At 39.3% G+C, this 22,469-nt stretch overlaps 1 protein-coding gene across 7 annotated transcripts in view; it reads right to left on the bottom strand.

Annotated features, from left to right (window-relative positions):
• mbnl2 (muscleblind-like splicing regulator 2) overlaps positions 1-22,469 on the bottom strand; it is a 128,924-nt gene that overhangs the window by 35,716 nt on the left and 70,739 nt on the right. For all 7 annotated transcript variants that reach the window (XM_072578009.1, XM_072578004.1, XM_072578011.1 and 4 more), the window contains exons 3-5: positions 11,117-11,281; positions 10,578-10,781; positions 3,736-3,999 (exon numbers count right to left, since the gene is read on the bottom strand). In XM_072578009.1, the coding sequence (XP_072434110.1) occupies positions 3,736-3,999; positions 10,578-10,781; positions 11,117-11,281 (633 nt within the window). The remainder of the gene's footprint in view (positions 1-3,735; positions 4,000-10,577; positions 10,782-11,116; positions 11,282-22,469) is intronic.

Below are 22,469 nucleotides of genomic sequence, written 5' to 3'. Positions count from 1 at the left end.
CCAATTGGATACAAAATTGGCTTGAAGGTAGGAGACAGAGGGTGGTGACAGAAGGGTGCTTTTCGAACTGGAGGCCTGTGACCATCCCACGTGCCACAAGAATTGGTGTTGGGTCCACTGTTTTTTGACATTTCTATAAATGGTTTAGATGTGAATATAGGAGGCATGTTTTGTAATTTTGTAGATGACACCAAAATAGGTGGCAAAGTCGAAGTAAAAATGATTATTTCAGAGTACAACGGGACCTAGATCAGATGGGACAATGGGCCAAGGAGTTGCAAATGGAGTTTAATTTCGATAAATGTGAGGTGACACATTTTGGTAAGGCAAACCTGGACAGGGCTTTGGGGAGTGTTGCCAAACAAAGAGACCTATAGGTGCATAGTTCCTTGAAAGTGGAATCATAGGTAGACAGGGTCATGAAAGTGACATTTGGCACGTTTGCCTTCATTGGTTAGAACATTAAGATCAGGAGTTAGGAAGTCAGGACACTGGTGAGGCCTCTTTTAGAATACTGCATAAAATTCTGGTCACCCTTCTATAGGAAGGTTGTTGATAAGCTTAAAAGGGTACAGGGAAGATTTACAAGGATACTGCCAGGACTGGAGGGTTTGAGTTATCGGAAAAGGCCAAATAGGCTGGGACATTTTCCCCTAGATTGAGGGGTGACTATACAGAAGCTTATAAAATCAGGAGGGTTATGGATAGGGCAAATAGCCAAAATCTTTTTCCTTGGATAGGGGATTCCAAAACTAGAGGTGAGAGGGGAAAGATTTAAAAAGGACCTGAGGAGTTACATTTTCACGCAGAAGGTGGTGTGGGTATGGAACAAGCTGCCAGAGGAAGTGGTGAAGGTGGACACAATTTAAAAAGCATCTGGGTGAGTACACGAATAGGAAGGGTTTAAAAGGCTATGGTCAAATGCTTGCAAATGAGATGAGGTCAGATTGGGATGTCTGGTTGATGTGAACAAGTTGGACCAAAGGGTTTGTTCCTATGCTATATGACTGTATGATTCTATTATTTTGAAATTCTCACATAAATCTAAATAGGGAACACTCTTGCTTTACAGATAAAGACAGGTAAGTGCCTTCAAAGAAAGATTATTATTGCCAAAAATTTCAAGGATAGACACGAAAGTTAGCTTAGATTCCATGCATAATAATTTCCCACGAGAAACAGAAGCTGGCCATGGAGCTTACATACATTCTCTGTCAAAGACAACGTAGGCAGGCTATTTCAACTGGCTTGAGAATCTAAGTTACACTAGCTCCAGATAAGGAATTGGCTGAATCACACTTAAAGATATAAAGAAAAGTTTGTTCACTCAGGAAGTTGTGAATCTTTGAAATTCTCTCCACCAGAAGACCACGGAATCTCATGGCTGAGAGTGTATATTTGTACACCAACAAAATCAATGGATGCGACGAAGGGACAAGAAAGATACAAGATCAGCCATTTTCCTACTGATTGGTGGGGGAAGGCTCCAGGTCTGCTACTATTTTTGTTAAGATGTGTAGATCCCTCAGGTCATTCAATTAGATCACATCTAAGTTGTACGTCGATAATTTATCCATCCCTGGGGAGCATGTTCGGTTGGATAGATCCGTAAAGTTTAGTAATCCCTCTGGACAATTTTAGACTAGTCTCCACTTTGGGCATGGGTGGGAGGTTTGAGGGATCTACTCCAGATCTGCAGTAAAGCACAAAGTGCCTGGCCTTTAACTTGATTTGAATGGGAACTGGATTGTCAACCACAGCACCTATTCATTCAAGCACCTATTTCAATCAAGGACAATGGAAATAGTATCAACTTTCTTGAACTGCAGGTGAACTCAAGAAGACTGCATAGCTCTCGGTGTGAGGCAGTCTTTGAACTGCAAGTTTCTTGGCAAAAATAGAAATCTAAAGAGCTGACACAAACAGCAGAAATGACTATTGGTGCTTTCTCCTTTGCTTGAAATCCTGATTATCCTTTCAGTTCCATTGGGAAAGGAGCTGGGCAATATCCTAGGTATTCTTAGTTTGCAGTCCTTCCTGTGGAAGCACCATTAGCTGGTTTCAGATGTACATAAGTTGCAATGTTGGTCTTCAATCGCAGATGGAAAGCTGGTGTTAACATGTACGTTTACATAAAGTACATTAGTTCATATATCTCACTTATTTCTCACCATCGGATAAGCAAGTTCACTCAGCCAACAGTATGGCTTCATACTGAGCACACACTGATCTTTGACACTTCTTAATTAGAATAGGTGTCTCTTCCTGACCTGGTTTATGGGAACTTTGACATTAAGGAAGGGTTGTGATGAAAGTGGGTCCAGTGAATAATGACTTTGAACTTCTTGGGTCCAATGCCTATTGGCCCTCAGCAACATTTGATTTTCAGCAATCATAGGGACATTATTATTATTAGAAAAAAAAGTGGAGGCAGTGAATAACCATGTACTGAGTCAATAAAATTATCCAATCAGGCCAGGGAGTCAGAGTATGCAAAGAACAGCAGCACTGGATCAAACAGTTCACCCAACTGATCTATTTTGGTATTTATGCTCCACATGAGTCTATCCCCATCCTATTCCATCTTATTCTGCCAGCATGTCTACTCATTTATATGTTGACATAGTTTCCCACTGTACTTCTTTCATTTTAAATTACTTCAACACTGTTAGCCACTCATGTGATCCAGAAACTACTAGACCTACAAGAGTTTAAACTATTATTGCTCAAGTCAAAGCTGAGGACTTCACCAATCAGCCAAATGTGTGTCACTTCCATAACTAAAAATTAATTATTTCCAATGAATTACATGGGTTCTAAAATGAATGACAGGAAAATCAGTTTTTTTTTTGCCTTTCCAGAAGCTCATTTTGTACCAATGCGTTAATATTAGTTATGTGCTTTTATCTTGGCCACATTACTGCTAGAAGCAGGTTCTAACTTAATCTATGTGCACTGCAAGCAGAAGATAACTGCTCAGAGAGCAAAAAAAAAGGATCTATTGCAACAAAACAATTTGTAAATCATAAATATAACTATAAACCTGAAGCAAAGAATATCTTCAGGGATTGCTGAAAAAAAAAGACGTTTTTCTTCATTACTCCAAACTATAGTACAGCTTTTCCAATGCTGTTTTGTGTTTTCTGTATCAACATCCATTTATAAAAAGAAAAAAAATCATATTTTCTGCCCTTTTCTACTCATTGTAACAAATCTACATCAGAATCTAGCTATACAATGTTGTAAAAAAAAATAGAAAAATACTAGCTTATTGAAATAGAAATTTAATTGAACAAGTTAACCTATTACTGCCTCAATTTAATGTGCCAAAAAATTTTGCTTAAAGCAACTGCACACAAACAGCTCTAATGGCTGCTAGCTTAACGACCAGAAAGATTTATTAACCAAGAGATTCCATATTCAACAATTAGTTGCCATTCCTATCAAGTAATATAATTTCTCAAATATAAAATCACCTTTTCTTCTACACTGCAAGTTTAGAAATTATTAAGGAATATGGTGCCAGTAGTTGTACTCAATAGGAAACACAGTTTCGGGTCTTCTGTTACAATCTCCACACACAAACAGATACAAGAGCAACTGCATCAAATGCAGCACATCAATGTGTAACTTCCATGTATCTCCTGGACCACAATAATCTAATTTAGCCATGTTGCGAATTGCATGATAAATTTGTTGTTGATTTGTATCATGTTATCTAGTTAAATAACTTACCATTGCTGTTGCTGCTGCAGCAGCTGCTTGAGCTACTGCCACAGCCTGGTTGGCCTGGTGCTGAGCAGCCTTAATTTTGGCTTGTAAATGCGCAGGAGGATGGAAGTATTTGCACTTCTCTCTTGAGCATCGACCTTTGATATAATCCATGCAGACAGTTACAGTGTTGTCATTGGTGTCCACCATTGTGCTGTCTGCAGGGTGAGCAAAGCGGCAGTCAGTCTCACCCCGTGTGCAATTCCCTCGCTGAAACTCTCGGCACACCTGCCAGAAGAGGAGACAGAACTCTACTTAGATTTAATGGAGTTGTTTCACTTATAAGCGTTCAAAAACTCAAGTGAAAGGCAAGGCCAAGGTTAGGCACAAGCCTAAAATTTAGTCCAGGACAGAAATCATTCATCAACAGGGAATTCAAGAGGAGACATTGGCCTAATAGCATAATCACTGGACTATTAATCCAGAGACTCAACTAATGTTCGGGTTTGAATCCTGCCATGGCAGATGGTGGAATTGTAATTCAATAAAGATCTGAAATTACGAATCCAATGACTCCCACGAATCCATTATAGATTCCTTTAGGGAAGGAAATTGCCATCCTTACCTGATCTGGCTCCAAATGTGACTCCAAACAGCAATTTGGTTGACTCTAAGATGCTCTTTGGGCAGTTAGGGATGAGCCATGAATGCTGGCCTGGCCTGTGATGCTTTCATCTCATGAATGAATAACCCACCGGTAGCTCACTTACATGGAGAACAATTCATATCTGGTACCATGCAGAATTTTGACTTTTTGGTAACATTACTCTCCCAGGTCATAGACAGCCAGAATGATAACCACTGGAAATCCTTGGGCACCTTCCATAACCATGAAAAAAAACTGGAATGTCTGTGACGATGTTAATTTAACAATCAATATCATATTTGAGGACAGCAGTTACAAGCAAGATGCAAATAGAATTAAGCATGATCAATATGTGATATATGTTGATCTCTTTATTCTGTTGACCTGATTATGCTCCAAAACCATTTTAAGTTGTAAATTACAAGACAATAATTGTGATTTTGGAGAAGGTTTGTCGCTTAGGTTGTGGATCAGGCTGTAAGTTTGCTTGCTGAGCTGGTACATTTGTTCTCAGACATTTCGTCACCATGCTAGGTAACATCAATGAGCCTCTGATGAAGTGCTGCTGTTCTCTCCCATTTGCTACTTGTGTCTTGGTCTGTTGTGGTGGGCGATATCACTTCCAGTTCTTTTTCTGAGAAGTCAGTAAATGGGATCTAAATCAATATGTTTGTTAATGGAGTTCCAGTTTGAATGCCAGGCCTCTAGGAATTCATGTGCGTCTTTGTTTAGCCTGGCCCAGGCTGGATGTATTGTTCCAGTCAAACTGGTGTCCCTTTTCATCTGTGTGTATGGATACTAGTGATAGTTGGTCATGCCTTTTGGTGGCTAGTTGATGCTCATGTATCCTGGTGGCTTGTTTTCTGCCTGTCTGTCCACTGTAACGTTTGTTACAGTCCTTCAATGTGACTGCCCTATTCACATCAATAATCACCACCTTAGGCAAAGAAACACTGATCTCATTGCTTGACGAACCAAGGACACAAACACCTGACAGCATCCTCAAACTAGTAGACCTGTGCCTCACGATCCACTTCACCTTCAACGAAAAGATCCACAAACAACTCAATGGGACCCCCCACGGGATCACCAAATATCAGAACTCTTAGCAGAAACAGTTACGCAGAGGTTAGAACAAACAGTCCTTCCCATGATCCAGCCCAAGCTTTGGGTCCGCAAAGTGGATGTGAAATGCAACAAATTAGAAGAAACCCACAAATACAAACAACATCCTTACCGGTATATAGTTCACCAAAGGGGAAGAGAACACCAACAGTCTCCCCTTCCTAGACGTCATGGTAGAATGCAAAGCCAATGGAAATCTACAGACCAGGGTCTACAGGAAAGCCAAACACACTGACCAGATACTCAACTTCTGAAGCAATCATTCCAACACCCAGAAACAGAGCTGAATCAGGACATTTAAATGAGCCACACATACTGCAGCACCCAGGAACTACCAGAAACAGAGAAAAAACACCTGTACAACGTACTCAGGAACAAAGGATACCCCCGTAAGCGCACTCCAGCCTCTAGGCACCATGGTAGCCCACAAACTTACCACCACACTGAAATAGCTCCTGATGAATTTAAAGGATCCCATACCAACAACCAGCAGAATGAACATCATCTCCAAGGTACCTGGCAATGACTGCAACAAACATTACATTGGACATACTGGCAGGAAATAGCCACCATGATGCAAGAGCACTAAATAGCCACCAAAAGACATGACCAGCTATCAGTAGCATCCGTACGCACAGATGAAGAGGGACGCCAGTTCAACTGTGACAATACATCCATCCTAGGACAGGCACACATGGAAATTTCTAGAGGCCTGGCATTCAAATTGGAACTCCATTAACAAACATATCGATTTGTCAACCTATCAGAAAAAGAACTGGAAGTGATATCACCCACCACAACAGACTAAGACACACAAATAGTATGTGAGACAGAAATCCAGCGCTTCATTGGAGGCTCACTGATGTTACCTGGCATGGTGACAAAATGTCAGAGAACAAATCTACCAGCTCAGAGAGCAAACTTACAAGACAATGAGGTTTGCTCAGAAACAAAATTGTAGAAAAAGATTTAAAAGCACAAGAATAAACACAAAGTACTGTACTACAATTTTATTGCCTCTACTGTATTGTTTGCCAAGTTAACTGCTTATTGATTTGTCAAAAGTATGTTTCTTTGTTTGCTTAAGATTCAGAAATATAAAATCAAATTTGATTTGTTTAAACACAATTCCCAAAAGGTTCAATAAATAAATGCACCATATAATTCATTATTGGGCTACACAAGGCAGGCAGATTTCAGATAGTTTCTTGACTCATGCCGAAGACTGCTAGGTCAACAATGAACCAGATACAAATCACTACAACACTCTTGGAATCAATAAGTTATAATAATCCACCAGGACTCTCATTATCAATTTCTATCAAGTAACCAATGTTGGGAAGCATGTGTTTGGATAAAACCAAACTGAGTTTGTCAACAACACACTCACCATCTTTATGGTCAAATTACTAGTAGAGATTTACTGTCCAACTTTACAGAAAGAATGGCCAGTATCACTGATACCCAAAACAGCGTTTGAGCTACCATTCAGCTAACTGTGCCTGCTCCAACACTCTGGAAAAGGTAACAACTTGGATCCAATCATTATCTGTCACTCATTAAAAGTGTTTTCAAATAGCTATCTAATTTGTTTTAAAAAAAAATCAATGAATTCAGCTTCCATCAATGTTGTAGAACTGTCCATATCCTATTGATCCTCAGTGCAGAAAAGAATATCTTTATTCTTTTATTTTGTGTCCCCGAGTTAGTCATTCAATAACTAATGGGAATTACCATATCTATCTCATTAAATCCAATTATAATTTTGAACAAAACTTCGAGGTCTTCTCTTAACCAGTGCTGCTTTTTTGAAAAGATACAGGGAATACATGGTTTCTGTAGTCTCTCGTCAATGGCATATTGGTATATCACCTTTATATTCTGATGACAATCTTGAGATCCTCAAAGGCAGCTGCCCACCATTATACACAATATCCTGACTCTGCCATGTTATAGACCAGATCAGACCTCCTCAAAAATGTTTTAAAAAGGTAGCCTAGTCCCTAACCTTTCCTTATTTTAAAGGCAATATATGAAATGCTGTGGTGCAAGTACAACGTAACTGGTCAAACTATTCCACATTAAGCAAAACTCGATTCATTTAAACACTATAGTTAAAATACAAACAAAGAGGAATTTAGAATAACTTAACTGTTGGAAAACTTAACCAAGTAACAGATTAAGTACCTATTACTAATTGACTGTCCCAATGTAGTAACATTCCATAAACACACCCCTTGACAAAAAGGTAAATTCAGACAGATTTTTACATACAGTTCTCCAATCCAGAAGGAAGAAACATCAGGAGAAAGTTCGAGAGAATTGCAACTAGGAATCATTCACTGAAGCTTCCAACTCGTTACCCCAAAGGTTTCTGATACTAATGAAAAAAACCAAAACCCAGAAATCTGTATCCATGATGGGTGGCCTCACCCATTCAGTCTGCTTCCACTCTTCCAACAAAAAAAAACCCGAAGGCCTCACAATTTGTTTACATAAGTCATCTTCAGTAGCCAGTTTGGCACCTCTGCCTTACAACCTCTTTAAAAAAAATCCAGGACAAAGTAACCTTTTATTGTGACAGCATCATCTGTCATAAAATTACCCCATAACTTTTGTCCTCTTGTGCTCCTGTTAACAAGACTAGTGATCCTGTCTTTCTTTTAAAATAATGAGTTTTAACAGCTTGTTCTCCTACTTAAAAAGATTTTTCTGAATTCCAAAGTCTATCAGCTTCTCCAATATTTTTCAACTTTTACTACTTGGCATATATTTAATATCACTTTCTCCCAAAATACCTGAAACTAATTTCTTGGCAATAACCTACATACGATAATCACATACTTATGAACTTGTAGTTGTCCTCTTGAACTTACTCACTGTCCTCTTCACAGTCAACCACTCCCTACTTCTTATGTGCTGTCTGCAAATGTTTGATACCATATCTAATCCAGATAATATATCTATAAATGAGAACAATAACAGCCAGAGACCCTATGGCTTATATCCTCCAATCCAAATGACATCAATTGATCACTTTTCTCATTTCTGTTCTTTAGTCAACTTTCAATCCAAATACTCTCCAAGGAAGACAAGATTGTACATGCATTTTCTTCAAATGTCAGTCACTATCACTTTATAATAATTATTGCTACATTAGTATTTTTATTTCGTTTGTCTATGTCCTGATCTTTTGAACCAAGTTGGGAAAACCAAATACAGATCAGGGCCATATTTCATCTCTCCAAAGCACACTCAGACAATTCAATTTTGTGAAATTTCCATTCCCACATGAATAGCGAAACATGAAATTCAACAAGTAGCATCTTGTGATTACACTTTTTAGGAATGTGCGCTCACTAAGTATCCCCAGATAACAATTAGAGATCAGTGAATTCAAGTAGTTTCCCATTTACACTATTAGTGTCTGCAAAAAAAACTTGAAAATTGCACTTTGTTAAAATGAGATGATAATAGGTTTTAATATCCAAATTCATAAAAAATGTTCATGAATCATAGAATCTCTACAGTATGGAAGCAGGTCATTCGGCCCATGGAGTCCACAGTGACCATCCACAGCACCTCAACCACACTCATCCCTATACCCTGCATTTCCCATGGCTAATCCACCTAGTCTGCATATCCTTGGACACTAAAGGCAATTTAGCACAGCTAATTCACCTAACTAGCACATCATTGGACCGTGGGAGGAAACCCATCCAAACACAGGGAAAATGTCTCTGCTGAGTTTGCACAGTTTAGATTAGAGTAGATTAGATTCCCTGCAGTGTGGAAACAGGCCCTTTGGCCCAAGTTCACAGTGACCCTCTGAAGAGTAACCCACACAGACCCATTTCCTTCTGACTAATGCACCTAACCCTATGGGCAATTTAGCATGACCAATTCACCTAACCTGCACATCTTTGGAGTGTGGGAGGAAACCGGAGCCCCTAGAGGAAACCTACACAGACGTGAGAGAATGTGCAAACCCCACACAGACAGTTGTCCAAGGCTGGAATCGAACCTGAGGCCCATGTGCTGTGAGGCAGCAGCGTTAACCACTGAGCCACCGTGCAGTTGCTAGAAGGTAGAATTGAACCTGGGTCCCTGGGACTATGAGGGAGCAGCGCTAACCACTGAGACACCATGCAGCCTCAGCTCTTTAGCCCTGAGAAAACTAAATTTCATATTTACGCAATGTTGAATTTGATTATGAAATAGTCCAAATATTTTAAAATGATTATGCTAATTTATGTTTCAACCTTAATCTCACATCTGGTTCAAAATCATTTATTTGCTTTCTATAAAATATATTTAACAGTGAGTTTTACCTCCTGGCTTACTATGAGAGAAGACTGAAAAATAGTGGGCTATTTACGTTGTTTGCTGATATCACTGCTGTTGGACATAGAGGTCCCTTTGACTTAGCACTGCCTCAAACTCACACCTAGAACGGGGAATTACTTAGGGGGATTCTGATGGTGAAATTTCTTCAAGACCAGTGGATGACTGACATTGCTCAACTGTTGACTGCAAAACCTAGCCTACTGAATACCACATCCTTTATCAGGATGCCCCTCACTTCTCTGATTCAAGCAGTGAATTCAACAATGTTAGGTTCTTCAACTTCTTCAATTCTCCGATAATTTTCATTTTGAAGTCATTTGAAGTCATAGAGTCATAGAGATGTACAGAATGGAAACAGACCCTTCTGTCCAACTTGTCCATGCCGACCAGAATTTTAATTTATTGCATATGCTCAAGATGATAGGTTTTAAAAATTTATTTTGAAAAATATATCTTCACACCCAATTAAATCCATCATTTGTTCTTTCATGAAAATATTTTAGCAAATCTAAACTCTTGGCCTTTTGTTTTCCCCAGAAATCGCACCAAACTGTAAAGGGATTCTTCTGCCTAATGTGCCAGTTCTGATGGCAAACTCAAGCAAACTGTTAACATATGTTCCAGATCTGACTGATTTTACAATTTCAAAATGTATTGAAAGTCCATACCATGGATTATGGCTACAAAAACAAAAAATAAGATGCACCAGAATCACGCTGCATTTATACTATTGGTGCTACATTTTTACCTCTAACCGGTCTGTCCTCATGTGCTTAGGCATATTTCCTGATCCAGCAACTGAAATAGGTGGGCTTCCAGGGACAAGAACAGGGGCACTGGAGAGAACTTCGGTTGGAACTAATCCGACACTGTGAGGCATGGGTGCCAGAAAAGGACTAAAACTAAAAGGATGATGATTTACTCCTGTGCCAGGATTCATTGGAAATGTGGCCTGTGGAGAAAAAGTATAAATATGCTTTAAGGAAATTTGAAAGGGCAAAGTAGCACAGAAATTCATTTCATTTCTCACAACCAAACTAAACAGTATCAGCACTTCTACAGGATTGCTTAGGCTTCAAGAACTTAAATTTTCAAAATGGAAAATAGATTTTGCTTCTTTTGTTTTGGAGTTTGCCAACTGAGAGAAGAAACTGAAGAACTCTACAAAAGGTATTGAACAAAGTATAAGTTGGTACCAGAACTCACGATATAAAACATTTTTAAAAAATTTGGAGGGGTTGGATGGAATTAAGAGAAAAATCTTTCATTTTAAACAATAATACTTACAACTGGTTGAATTTGAGCACCTGGCATCATAAACTGCATCTGTTGTGCCAGCATAGCTGCAGTTGTTTTCTGTTGTATGAGATTATTCCGGCCATTAATTTCTAACTGCGTTTTTAAATGCATTGGCGGATGAAGATACTTGCAGTTTTCTCTTGTGCAACGTCCCTATTATATGGAAAAATTACAGGAGATTTAGAAACAATGGAAGTACGATAACAAATGCACAAATTTCACATCATGCGACAGGTAGTGGAACTTGAATTCAGTAAAAATCTAGAATGAAGGGTCTAATGATGACCATGAAACCATGGTTGACTGGATCACTAATGTCCTTTAGGAAAATAAATCTGCTGACCTTCTCTAGTCTGGCTAACATATACCTCAAGATCCATAGCAACATGTATGTCAAGATCCATGACTCAATAGCCATCTGGGCAATTAAAGAGAAGCATAAATGCTGGCCTACCCAGTGACGCCTACATCCTGTGAATGAGTTTTGAAAGCAAAAACTCCCTAAAATTCAAACCAGGCTTCATTTACAAATATTCACCTAATAATTTAAAATTATACTGCCAATGATGAGGTGTGACCACCCACTAAACCAAAGCAACAACTTCATACATTTAAACATGTTGTGATCTTTTCTCAAATTTAGTTTTGAAGCTTGACAAAGACGTACAAAGATATGGCTCAGTAAGCAATTTTAGCTATGAGGGACTTTACCTCCATGCAGCTGTATAAAATAATTTAGAAGGCATAACATTCAAAAAATCATAATTATGGAGTTAGTAGCTCTGCTAAAATTTTTGCTGTGCAAAATAAACGGATGGTAGGATAAAGCACAAAAATCTACTCAAAATATTCCAGATTTTTGCACTTGTCACTGACACCATGAATGGCATCTGTCCACACTTCCTTTCATTTCTTATTTTCTCATGCAATAAATATCCTTGTCAGTGTAAGCACACTGGTGATTTTGCCAGTTGTTTTTGTCAGCTGTTATTTGGGCATTTCTCACCTGGATAGAGAGTCATCTGCCTTCCTGCAACTCCAATGTAATGACTTCTATATATTAACATTTTTGATTAGTAATGCCTGTCTATCACAATGGGATTGGTGCAGATTTGAACCATAAGGAAAAAGAAAATTGCATTAATATTTTACGATGCATTATTGAGCATCCAGCATTCTGTAAAATCACCTCCACAGTAAGTGGCAAACAATTCTGCAAATGGTGTATTAATGAAGTCAAATGACAGTTAAAACTTCAAAATTGGTGTGTTCAGAGCAAAACACATTTAGAAGTTATTGACACATCAGGTGTGTTTTTCCAATGGCTATGACAACACACTAGCAGCCCAGAAGCTTACCTGTCTTGCCGTTTAAAATCATGAAACAGAATTCAATAATTTGTGGGCTGGCACTGAAAGGAAGATCTAGATGTTTCTGAAACATAAGTAGGTAGTTCACCTTCATAGAATGGAACTTGCAACCATTATTTGCACCTAGAGTCCAACTACCTCAGGGCAACAGGGATGGACGAAAAGCATTGCCTTGCCATATGTATTTTTATTTCTCTATACTTCAGATTACCTTGTTATTTAACTTTGCTCTGCTAAAGCTACAGTGTCATAAATACATTCTCAATTGTTTAGTTCCAGCCATAAACTTGGTGCCTGAGTATCAGTTATTCACAAAGTCTGGTCCCCATTATTGAAAAATTTTGATTATAAACCACTGTGGTAATTTGTGGGTCATCAATTTACTGCCTTGTGATCACAAGGATAGGGACGCTAATTTGATGTGGATGTCTGTCTCCATGTCGGTAACAAATTGCTGACTGGTCAGTGGAATGGTGACTCATTGTCAATGCCGAAGTCCTTTTGCCTGTGATTGGCTTCTGGCCAGCTCAACAGCTTGTGATTAGTCAGAAGCTATCGGACCTCAAAAGGAAGAGCTGCCTTTGTTTCTCTGCAAAACACCTCAAGCCCGACTAAATATTCACTTATCAATTTCTGTACACGGTGGCACATTAAATCATAGACACAAGAAGTTGGAATTTGTCACCCTGTGCCTCCTGCAAGCAATTGCAAGTACTTGGGGAAGGAAGATAGAGGAGTCACAGATCCTGACTAGCTAAAAGGATTATATCAGCAAACCCTGTTGATAATGATGATTGAACTGTCTTTCTAATTTTTCTCCACTATCTATGACACTTTTGTGTGTGTGTGTGTGTGTGGGGGGAGGGGGGGGGGTTCAGAGGGTTAGTGTTTTAAAGTACTAGATTCACTATGAGATGATGGTTTATAATTGTTTATATGTCGCTAGAGTCTATTTATCATCTATGACAAATCATAATTATCATCAAGTGCTGAAACGTGGCCTCACTTTCTGGTAACCTGTGGAATTTTGAGCACTTTTATACAATCTTTAATTTTTCATATGGCTCTGGGAATGGTGAGGCTTGATTTCCATCTTGTACCCCCATTAGGGGCAACAGAAGAATAAATTAAGAAATCTTCCTGCAATTCATTCACACATTAACTCCTGTCCCCTACATAATTAAATTTAACAAGTTTTATACAGTTCCCTGCCAACTTCCAAGCAGGGAAGAGTCAAACGTCCCACTGAGATGGCATACAAAATCAAAGGGTCCATATAACTGTATACATAACAGAAAAAGGAGTAGGCTGTTCGATCCCTTGAGTCTATTATGCAATGCAATCGGATTATGGCCGGTTTTCTAACTAAACATGATTTCCCACACTATTCCCATATTGCTAGATTTGTCTTGTATCCAAAAATCTACCTGCCACTATGTTGAAGGTACTGAGTGACTGAGAAACCTTAACCTGGGACAGCAAATTCCACAGGTTCGCAGGTCTTCTAATAAATAAAAAGTTTGTCCATATCTCAGCCTTAAGTGACAAACCATCTGTTACGAGACTGACCAGAATGGACCCCTACCCCAATTCTGGACTTCCAAAGCAAGGGAAATACACATCCAGAGAAAATAAAACAAAGGAGGCATGGACAGTTTGGACCGAAGGGTCTGTTTCCTTGCTGTACATCTCGATGACTCTATAATTGCGGATGCTGGATCCAAAAAAACAAAAAGTCAGAAATTGTTGGAGAAGCGCAGGAGGTCTGGCAGCATCTGTGAAGAGAAAACCGAGCTATGGTTTTATAATAAGGAACCATCCAGCATTCAGTTTGAATGAGATCCCAGGAATGAGTTTGATGAACCTTCACTGCACTCCTTTAAGGCCTTAGTTAAAAGTCTATCCTTCCTTATTGTTCTTCTTTAGATAAAGACAGAAGTCTCACGACATCAGGTTATAGTCCAACAGGTTTATTTGAAATTCCAAGTTTCCATCAGGTGAAGCAGCGCTCAAAAAGCTTGGGATCTCAAGTAAACCTGTTGGACTATAACCTAGTGTTGTTTGACTTCTGACTTTGTCCACTTCAGTCCAACACTGGCAGCTCCACTTCTTTAGATAGAAAGACCAAAAGACTAATTCTCTACAATTGAGATGATACTTCTTTATTATTGCACTCTCATACCTTTGTAATAAAACTTAATATGGCATGTGTTTTCTGAATTTATTGCTATACCTGAATGTTACCTTTGTGAAACGAATTAGAGAATGGCATCTCAGATCCTGTTAAATCACAACAGTTCACATTTCCTAAATGGTGAGGCAATATGGTGCTTATGCTGTTTTTTTCAACTAGAGTGGCCATCAACATATTTTGCCACATATATCCCACCTACTACATTGTTGTTCACGCACCAAATACATTTAAATCCTTTGCAACATCTTTGTGGCCTCCTTATAGCTTACTTTCTTGCCTTCCATTCTACCAACACTTGTTCACTTAATTGGCAATATCAATGGAGAAAAGCAGGTAAAGCTTAGATGAGTTACTAAAGAAATAACCAGTGCAGCATGGTTTACTTTTTTTTTCCACATCATGAGGAATGTCTGAAGTCAATTTAAAATAGGGTGATATTTGCACAACTGTTACCCTCTTTGAACACTTCGTGATGTTGACTAGGGCAGCTCAATCAATATTAGATTAGATTTCCTACAGTGTGGAAACAAGCCCTTTGGCCCAACCAATCAACACTGACCCTCCAAAGAGTATCCACCCTGACCCATTTTCCTCTGACTGATGCACCTAACACTATGGGCAAGTTAGAATCGCCAATTCACATGACTTGCACATCTTTGGACTGCGGGAGGAAACCGGAGTACCTGGAGGAAACCCACACACACATGGGGAGAATGTGCAAGCTCCACACCAAAGAGGCTGGAATCGAACCTGGGTCCCTGGCACTGTGAAGCAGCAGTGCTAACCCTCATCAACTATGTACAGATTTCTTTCACATTTGCTGGTGCGTGTGTGCAAAGATCACGATATTCAATAAAGCTAGCAAAGTGCACCCCACTATTAATTTCTTCCCAATATATTTAGATACTGTGTAGCCAAAATATTTCCTTGATCAAGACAATGGGCCTAATTATGCAAGATACATGCGACACCAAGACCTACAAGAATGTCAAAAAAGGTCCAAGATTTCTAACAGTGGCACTATTACTTCTAATAAGTCAACTTTAATTTTTTGCAAATGGGAGGAGCAAAGAAAATGTTAACATTTGATGTTTTGCAGATAGAAAGGAAAATGAGTGTTTTCTTCCCAGCTCTCAATGTGCTACAACTGTAAGTGCATTGTTTATAAGGCTGATTAACACAGGATTAGAGGTGTTGGTGGGAAGTGCCAAGGATTCTAACATTTCCATCTTAAATAATTAATAAGTTACCACACAGTTGCAAAATAAACATATACTGGTCAGATCTCCTCAACATGACACTGGAACACTGCCACAAATTGTTGCGGATTTTAATCTCTGATCAGAGCTTGCAAGTTAAAAATTTTCAGTAAACCATTCATCTGAAAACCATCTCTGGATTCATTAGGGAATGATGTCAGAACATGCTGCAGTTATCAATTGTGAGCACTTGTATGACAGTTAGTGATTGGATAAGGAGAAAATAAAATTCAAAAGACACAAGCCAAAGAGTGCAGATCTGCACATCATTGAAGACTTGTCTGGGAACTGTCTAGATTGAAAATCAAAAGTAAAAACCAGACAACTTTGGCCTTAAGTCAGACCAAGAATACTAAACCTGTAGCAATAATTAAGTATTGTTACACACTGATTTTTAAAGCTTTGATATTTAATCTTCTACATCAGACTGTAATTTGGAGTAATGAAGCTGAATTACATGATTCAGATCTGAAAGTCACAGCTTATAATAAAGCATACATTTCTTACTGCACTAAGATGAAGATTACACTTGTTTTGCTACCATCCAATCCAATGGTGAATGGAGAAGACAATGTTAACATTTTGAACACAAGCACATTCACAACCACATTTGGTTTGATTTTCTGTGAAGGAACATTATTGAATTATTGCAGTTTTAAATGAATATGAACATAGAACGTAGAACATAGAACAATACAGCACAGAACAGGCCCTTCGGCCCACCATGTTGTGCCGAACTTCTATCCTAGATTAAGCACCCATCCATGTACCTATCCAAATGCCGCTTAAAGGTCGCCAATGAATCTGACTCTACCACTCCCTCGGGCAGCGCATTCCATGCCCCCACCACTCTCTGGGTAAAGAACCCACCCCTGACATCTCCCCTATACCTTCCACCCTTCACCTTAAATTTATGTCCCCTTGTAACACTCTGTTGTACCCGGGGAAAAAGTTTCTGACTGTCTACTCTATCTATTCCTCTGATCATCTTATAAACCTCTATCAAGTCACCCCTCATCCTTCGCCGTTCCAACGAGAAAAGGCCGAGAACTCTCAACCTATCCTCGTACGACCTACTCTCCATTCCAGGCAACATCCTGGTAAATCTTCTCTGCACCCTCTCCAAAGCTTCCACATCTTTCCTAAAGTGAGGCGACCAGAACTGCACACAGTACTCCAAATGTGGCCTAACCAAAGTCCTGTACAGCTGCAACATCACCTCACGACTCTTGAATTCAATCCCTCTGCTAATGAACGATAATACTCCATAGGCCTTCTTACAAACTCTATCCACCTGAGTGGCAACCTTCAAAGATCTATGTACATAGACCCCAAGATCCCTCTGTTCCTCCACCTGACCAAGAACCCTACCATTAACCCTGTATTCCGCATTCTTATTTGTTCTTCCAAAATGGACAACCTCACACTTGGCAGGGTTGAACTCCATCTGCCACTCCTCAGCCCAGCTCTGCATCATATCTAAGTCCCTCTGCAGCCGACAACAGCCCTCCTCACTGTCCACAACTCCACCTATCTTTGTATCATCTGCAAATTTACTGACCCACCCTTCGACTCCCTCCTCTAAGTCATTAATAAAAATTACAAATGAACTGATGAAACAAAAGCTTGTTTTACTTTGTGATCACACTGCAGTTATATAGTTGCAGCGTCCTCCTGGTGCCAAAATGATCGGATTCTTCACGATTTCATCACAAGCAGAGGCTGGCTATATTTAATTCCCGTAACAAGATAAGATCAAATTATCAACAGAGCAGTCTGCAACACTGCACTTGCCTTCCATGTTGATTTGTTAGAGGTGTCAAAGCATGCAATATTTGCTGCACCTACAGTACCAAACTAATCAGTAATTACAATAACACATGGCATCTAAATAATCACCTGTCCACATATGCTTGAAAAGCAACACACAGAATTTTGAAATGTCCCATTAAATTCTAACAGATTAGTAAACTCTGAATTAGGAATTCTTGTAATCATTAAGCTAAATAGATAAACTTTAAGTCAATAATATGAAGAGTTATTTCTATATGATTTTAGTAGCAGGGATAAAACTTCTCTTAAAAATATACTAGCTTATTTATTGCTGTTTCACACATAGGAGAATTGAGACAAATACAAAACATCCATAGCCTGCAAATCATCATACCTATTTCCTAAGGTAGGCATCACCAAAAAATGATATCATTGGGGGAAAAATAAATAATGCAGCTGTGTCATATCAGTAAAGTTAGAAATATCACAAAAGAACCACAAGCATGATCCCTGCAAGAGAGGCATGATTTAGTACCAATTATAGAGTGCATCCTTAGCAAGATTTTATTTGAAAGGTGAAGGAATAAGAGTAGCAAAGTACACCAACACAGCAACAGAATGAGGGGTAAAAGTGAGTTATTTATGATATTTTAGGGGGAAATGGTGATATAATGGTAATATTACTGGACCAGTAATCCAGAGGCCCAGGCTAAAGCACACAGGTGCAAGTTAAAATCTAAGCGCAGCACCTGGAAGAATTTAAATTCAATTTATAGATGTAGAATACAAAGTCAGTCTCAGTAATGATGACCGGGAAATTATTGATAGTGAATCAGACAGATTCACTAATGTGCTTTAGGCTGTTGTTGACTTTAACTGCCTTTGAAATGGTCCAGTAAACCACTCAATTCAAAGGCAATCAAGAATGCACAATAAATGTGGCTTTGCCAGTGATACCCACATCTGGTAAAAAAATAAAGTTAAGAATAAGTAAAGTGCAGAGGCTGAGGGTGCACGTCTGTGACGATTTGAAAGACCGTTGAGTGATAGCAGTAAGGCCAAGGCAGATTTAGTGATTAAATAATGGACAATGTTAACCTGCCAGTGGATTGTACAGAAAAAGCAGACTGAGAAAAGATTTATCCCACACCAAATCCTATTTGCTCACTCAATTCACCCACTTTGGCTTCCTGCCTTCCATTGTATGAAATCCAGACATCACCCACCCAATCTCTAACCTCCTCCTGATTGCTCTATTCCTTTGACACTGGCCTGCTGTGCAGTCCATCTTCACTCTACTTGTGGTACAGCTTTCACCAGCCTTATTCCATTCTTTGGAATTCCTGCCCTCAATCACTACCTATCTTTCCACCTTACATAATCAATCCTAGCTTCCATCTTTGTGACTTGGTGTTCAATTTTCTTGTTCCCCCATGTGAAACACTTGGGTATCATTCATGTGCAAGGCATTATAACAAATGAAAATGACCAATTTATCAAAATGTCCAGAATAAAGGAATGAATTTGAACTTTATATACTCTATAGATGATGACCTTGAGGAATTCTCTGACCAAGACATGAAAATGATGAAATAAATCAATAAATATTTGCCTCAAGTAGAAGAAAAAGTCAGGATTATTATCAGTGTGAAGAGCATGGAGACAGTGATTTAGAAATCATCTTTGCAAAGTCAGTTGAGATGGAATCATAGAATCCCCTCTGTGTGTGAACTGGCCATTCAGTCCATCAAGTTCACACACCCTCTGAAGAGGATCCCACCCAAACCCAACCCCATCCCTGTAACCCTGCACTTCTCATGGCAAATCCACCTCGCCTGCACATCCTTAGACACTGAGCAATTTAGGAGAAAGTGAGGACTGCAGATGCTGGAGATCAGAGCTGAAAAATGTGTTGCTGGAAAAGCGCAGGTCAGGCAGCATCCAAAGAACAGGAGAATCGATGTTTTGGGCATATGGCCTTCTTCAGTTTTTCAACTATGAGCAACTATGAGCAATTTAGCATGGCTAATCCACCAAAACTGCACATCTTTGGACTGTGGGAGGAAACCAGAGCACCTGGTGGGAACCCATGCAGACATGTGCAAACTCCACACAGACAGTCACCAAGGCCAGAATAAAACCCAGGTCCCTGGGACAGTGAGAGGCAGCAGTGCAGTACACTAACCATCTTGTAGCCCCAAATTGTTTCAACTGGTAACAAATTATTTGAGTGCAATATTAAAATGCCAAGGCATACATTAAATTGTTTCCTTCTAAAAAACAGATCTTTTGACAGCAGTGAATTCATTACTGTAGAATGGTTATTGCACAGAAAGGAGGTCACTGGCCGAATCAGACTGTGTAGGGTCTCTGCTAGAGCAATTTAGTTAATCTGACAATACAAATTTAAAAAATAATTATCAACTTTCTTTGAAAGCCTCAATTATTTCTGCCTCTACCATATCTTAAAGCATCTCATTCCAGATCCTAACCAAAATAAATTTTTGGGTAGCAAGTGAATGATTGAATATTCTTCTGGAGGGAAATGTAGATGCAGAAAATTTTACAGATTTGCCCTCCACAGAGAAATTGTATTCAATAGAAGAATGTTGGGAATGGTGGTTTTGGCCAAATTGACGACACAATCCCTCCAACACTTGGCAGTTGATTGTATTGTGATCATTCTGCGCTGAGGTTGAGCGGGGAGTGTAAAAGGTTAAAAACTTTCAGATTAGAGCTTTGAAACATTGAATCAAAGTTTCCTGAAGTTAATTGAGCAGAAACTCCCTTCGCAGTGGTAAATGGGCTAAAATACTGCAGCGAGAAATGTTACACTGTGCCCTCCCCCCCCCAATCTCTCATTGTTACAACAAAACACATGAATCATTGATAATATTCTGCAACTCATTACTGACAGTTATGAAAAGCAGCTGAAGCATCTTTTAGTGGAAGTGACTTTTTCTGCAGCTGTTGTCAACATAAGCTCTTTGTTTAGAATTCAGTACAGCTGCTTGCATACACAAAATTAAGCAGACATTTTCTCGTCAAATACTCCATTTATCAGCCTTTTTGCAATAACTGAGCAAAGCAAGCTGTAATAAATAATAAGGGATGAAACATAGTAATTGCCAAATAAATGTTCAAAGCACTTTTGTGTTTGGCAATCTTAGCAAAAAGGTAGATAGGAGTAAGAAATTGTGCAGCTAACAAAAGTCACCAAATGGCTGTACAATAAATCCAAAATGGCTACCCAATATTGCATAAAACTATGAGAAATTGATGTCAACTTGCCCTGTAACTTTTTCAAAGAAAAGATCAGCTACATATTGAACCCAGAGGATGATCGGCTCTATTCTGAGACTAATATCTGATGCGCAAAGAGCATAAGACAACCAAGCTGAGTCTACACTAAGTTTGCAGTTGCCGGGGAGGGGGGGCGGCGGGTTTGGAGTCTTTAAGTGGCAAATTAGCCTGTGACAGAAGGACGGTCAAGTAGAGGTAAGAAATTAAACAAATCGAGGCTAAGACCCTCAAATGAAACAAGTGAAAGAAACTGGAACTCAATATACAAGATGGCCACAGGATCTATGAACTATGATGTTGCTTTACACAAATTGAGAAGCAGCACTTTGTCAAATTAGTGAGCAGTTATACAAGGATATTATTAAGCTGGAGAGGGTTCCAGAGAGATTTACCAGGAGTTTGCTGGGTACTGAAAGTTCGAGTTATAAAGGAAGTCTGGATAGGGTGGGATTTTTTTCCACTGGAGTGTAGGAGGTTAAGAGGCGACTTGATAAAAGTTTATAAAATAACAAAGGGTATAGATAGAAATAAATGATAGTTGTTCCCTAGGTTGGGGAATTTGAAGATTGGGGGCACTTTTTGAGGAGAGAAATTTGAAAAAGATATGAAGGGCAAAGTTTTTGTACAGAGGTTGGTTTGCATGTGGAATGAACTTCCTGAAAAATGGTGGATGTGGGTACAATTACAATGTTTAAAAGACATTTGGATAAGCACATGAATAGGAAAAGTCTGGAGGGATATGGACCAGGAGTAGGCAGGTGGGACTAATTTAGTTTGGGATCATGGTCGGCATGAACTGGTTGGATCGAAGGATTTGTTTCTGTTTTGTATAACTATAAGTCATCAAAATAGGTTTGCTCTCAGATTGGAACATTGCACATGGGAAAAACAGAAGTTTACATTTCCAAGTGTAAACTATGCTAATTTGAGCTATTCCCTGATGAATATTCAAATTATTGTAGATTCCAGACAAGAGTAACTCTGGATCAAAACTGTTAACCATTTTACTGCTCTTCAGATGTTGCCTGAACTGCTGTGCTCTTCCAGCACCACTAATCTAGAATCTGGTTTCCAGCATCTGCAGTCATTGTTTTTACCTAGTTGATTTTAACCCTACTGCGAATCCTCTTGCAAGGATGCCTGCCTTGAAGAAGTTTTCCTCCTCTCTCTACAAGAATCTCAGGGAGGTCCTCTCCCACTGCAACTCCCAGGTCATTTCCTCTGCCCTGAAGCAAACTCGCTACCACAGCCACATTTGCTTCCTCAGTGCCCGCCTCCGTAACCAACTCATCCCACACGGACTCCAGACCACCTTTAAACCAGTAGAGTTCGGACCCGAACAGGACAAACAGTACAGACTACAGATTCAAAAGATTTACTGCTCTTCGGATGCTGCCTGAACTGCTGTCCTCTTCCAGCACCACTAATCCAGAATCTGGTTT

The sequence above is a fragment of the Chiloscyllium punctatum genome, chromosome 9 (genome assembly GCF_047496795.1).
Source record: "Chiloscyllium punctatum isolate Juve2018m chromosome 9, sChiPun1.3, whole genome shotgun sequence".
Classification (NCBI taxonomy): domain Eukaryota; kingdom Metazoa; phylum Chordata; class Chondrichthyes; order Orectolobiformes; family Hemiscylliidae; genus Chiloscyllium; species Chiloscyllium punctatum.
Note: the sequence above shows the minus strand (reverse complement) of the source record. Positions and strands in the feature narration are given on the sequence as shown.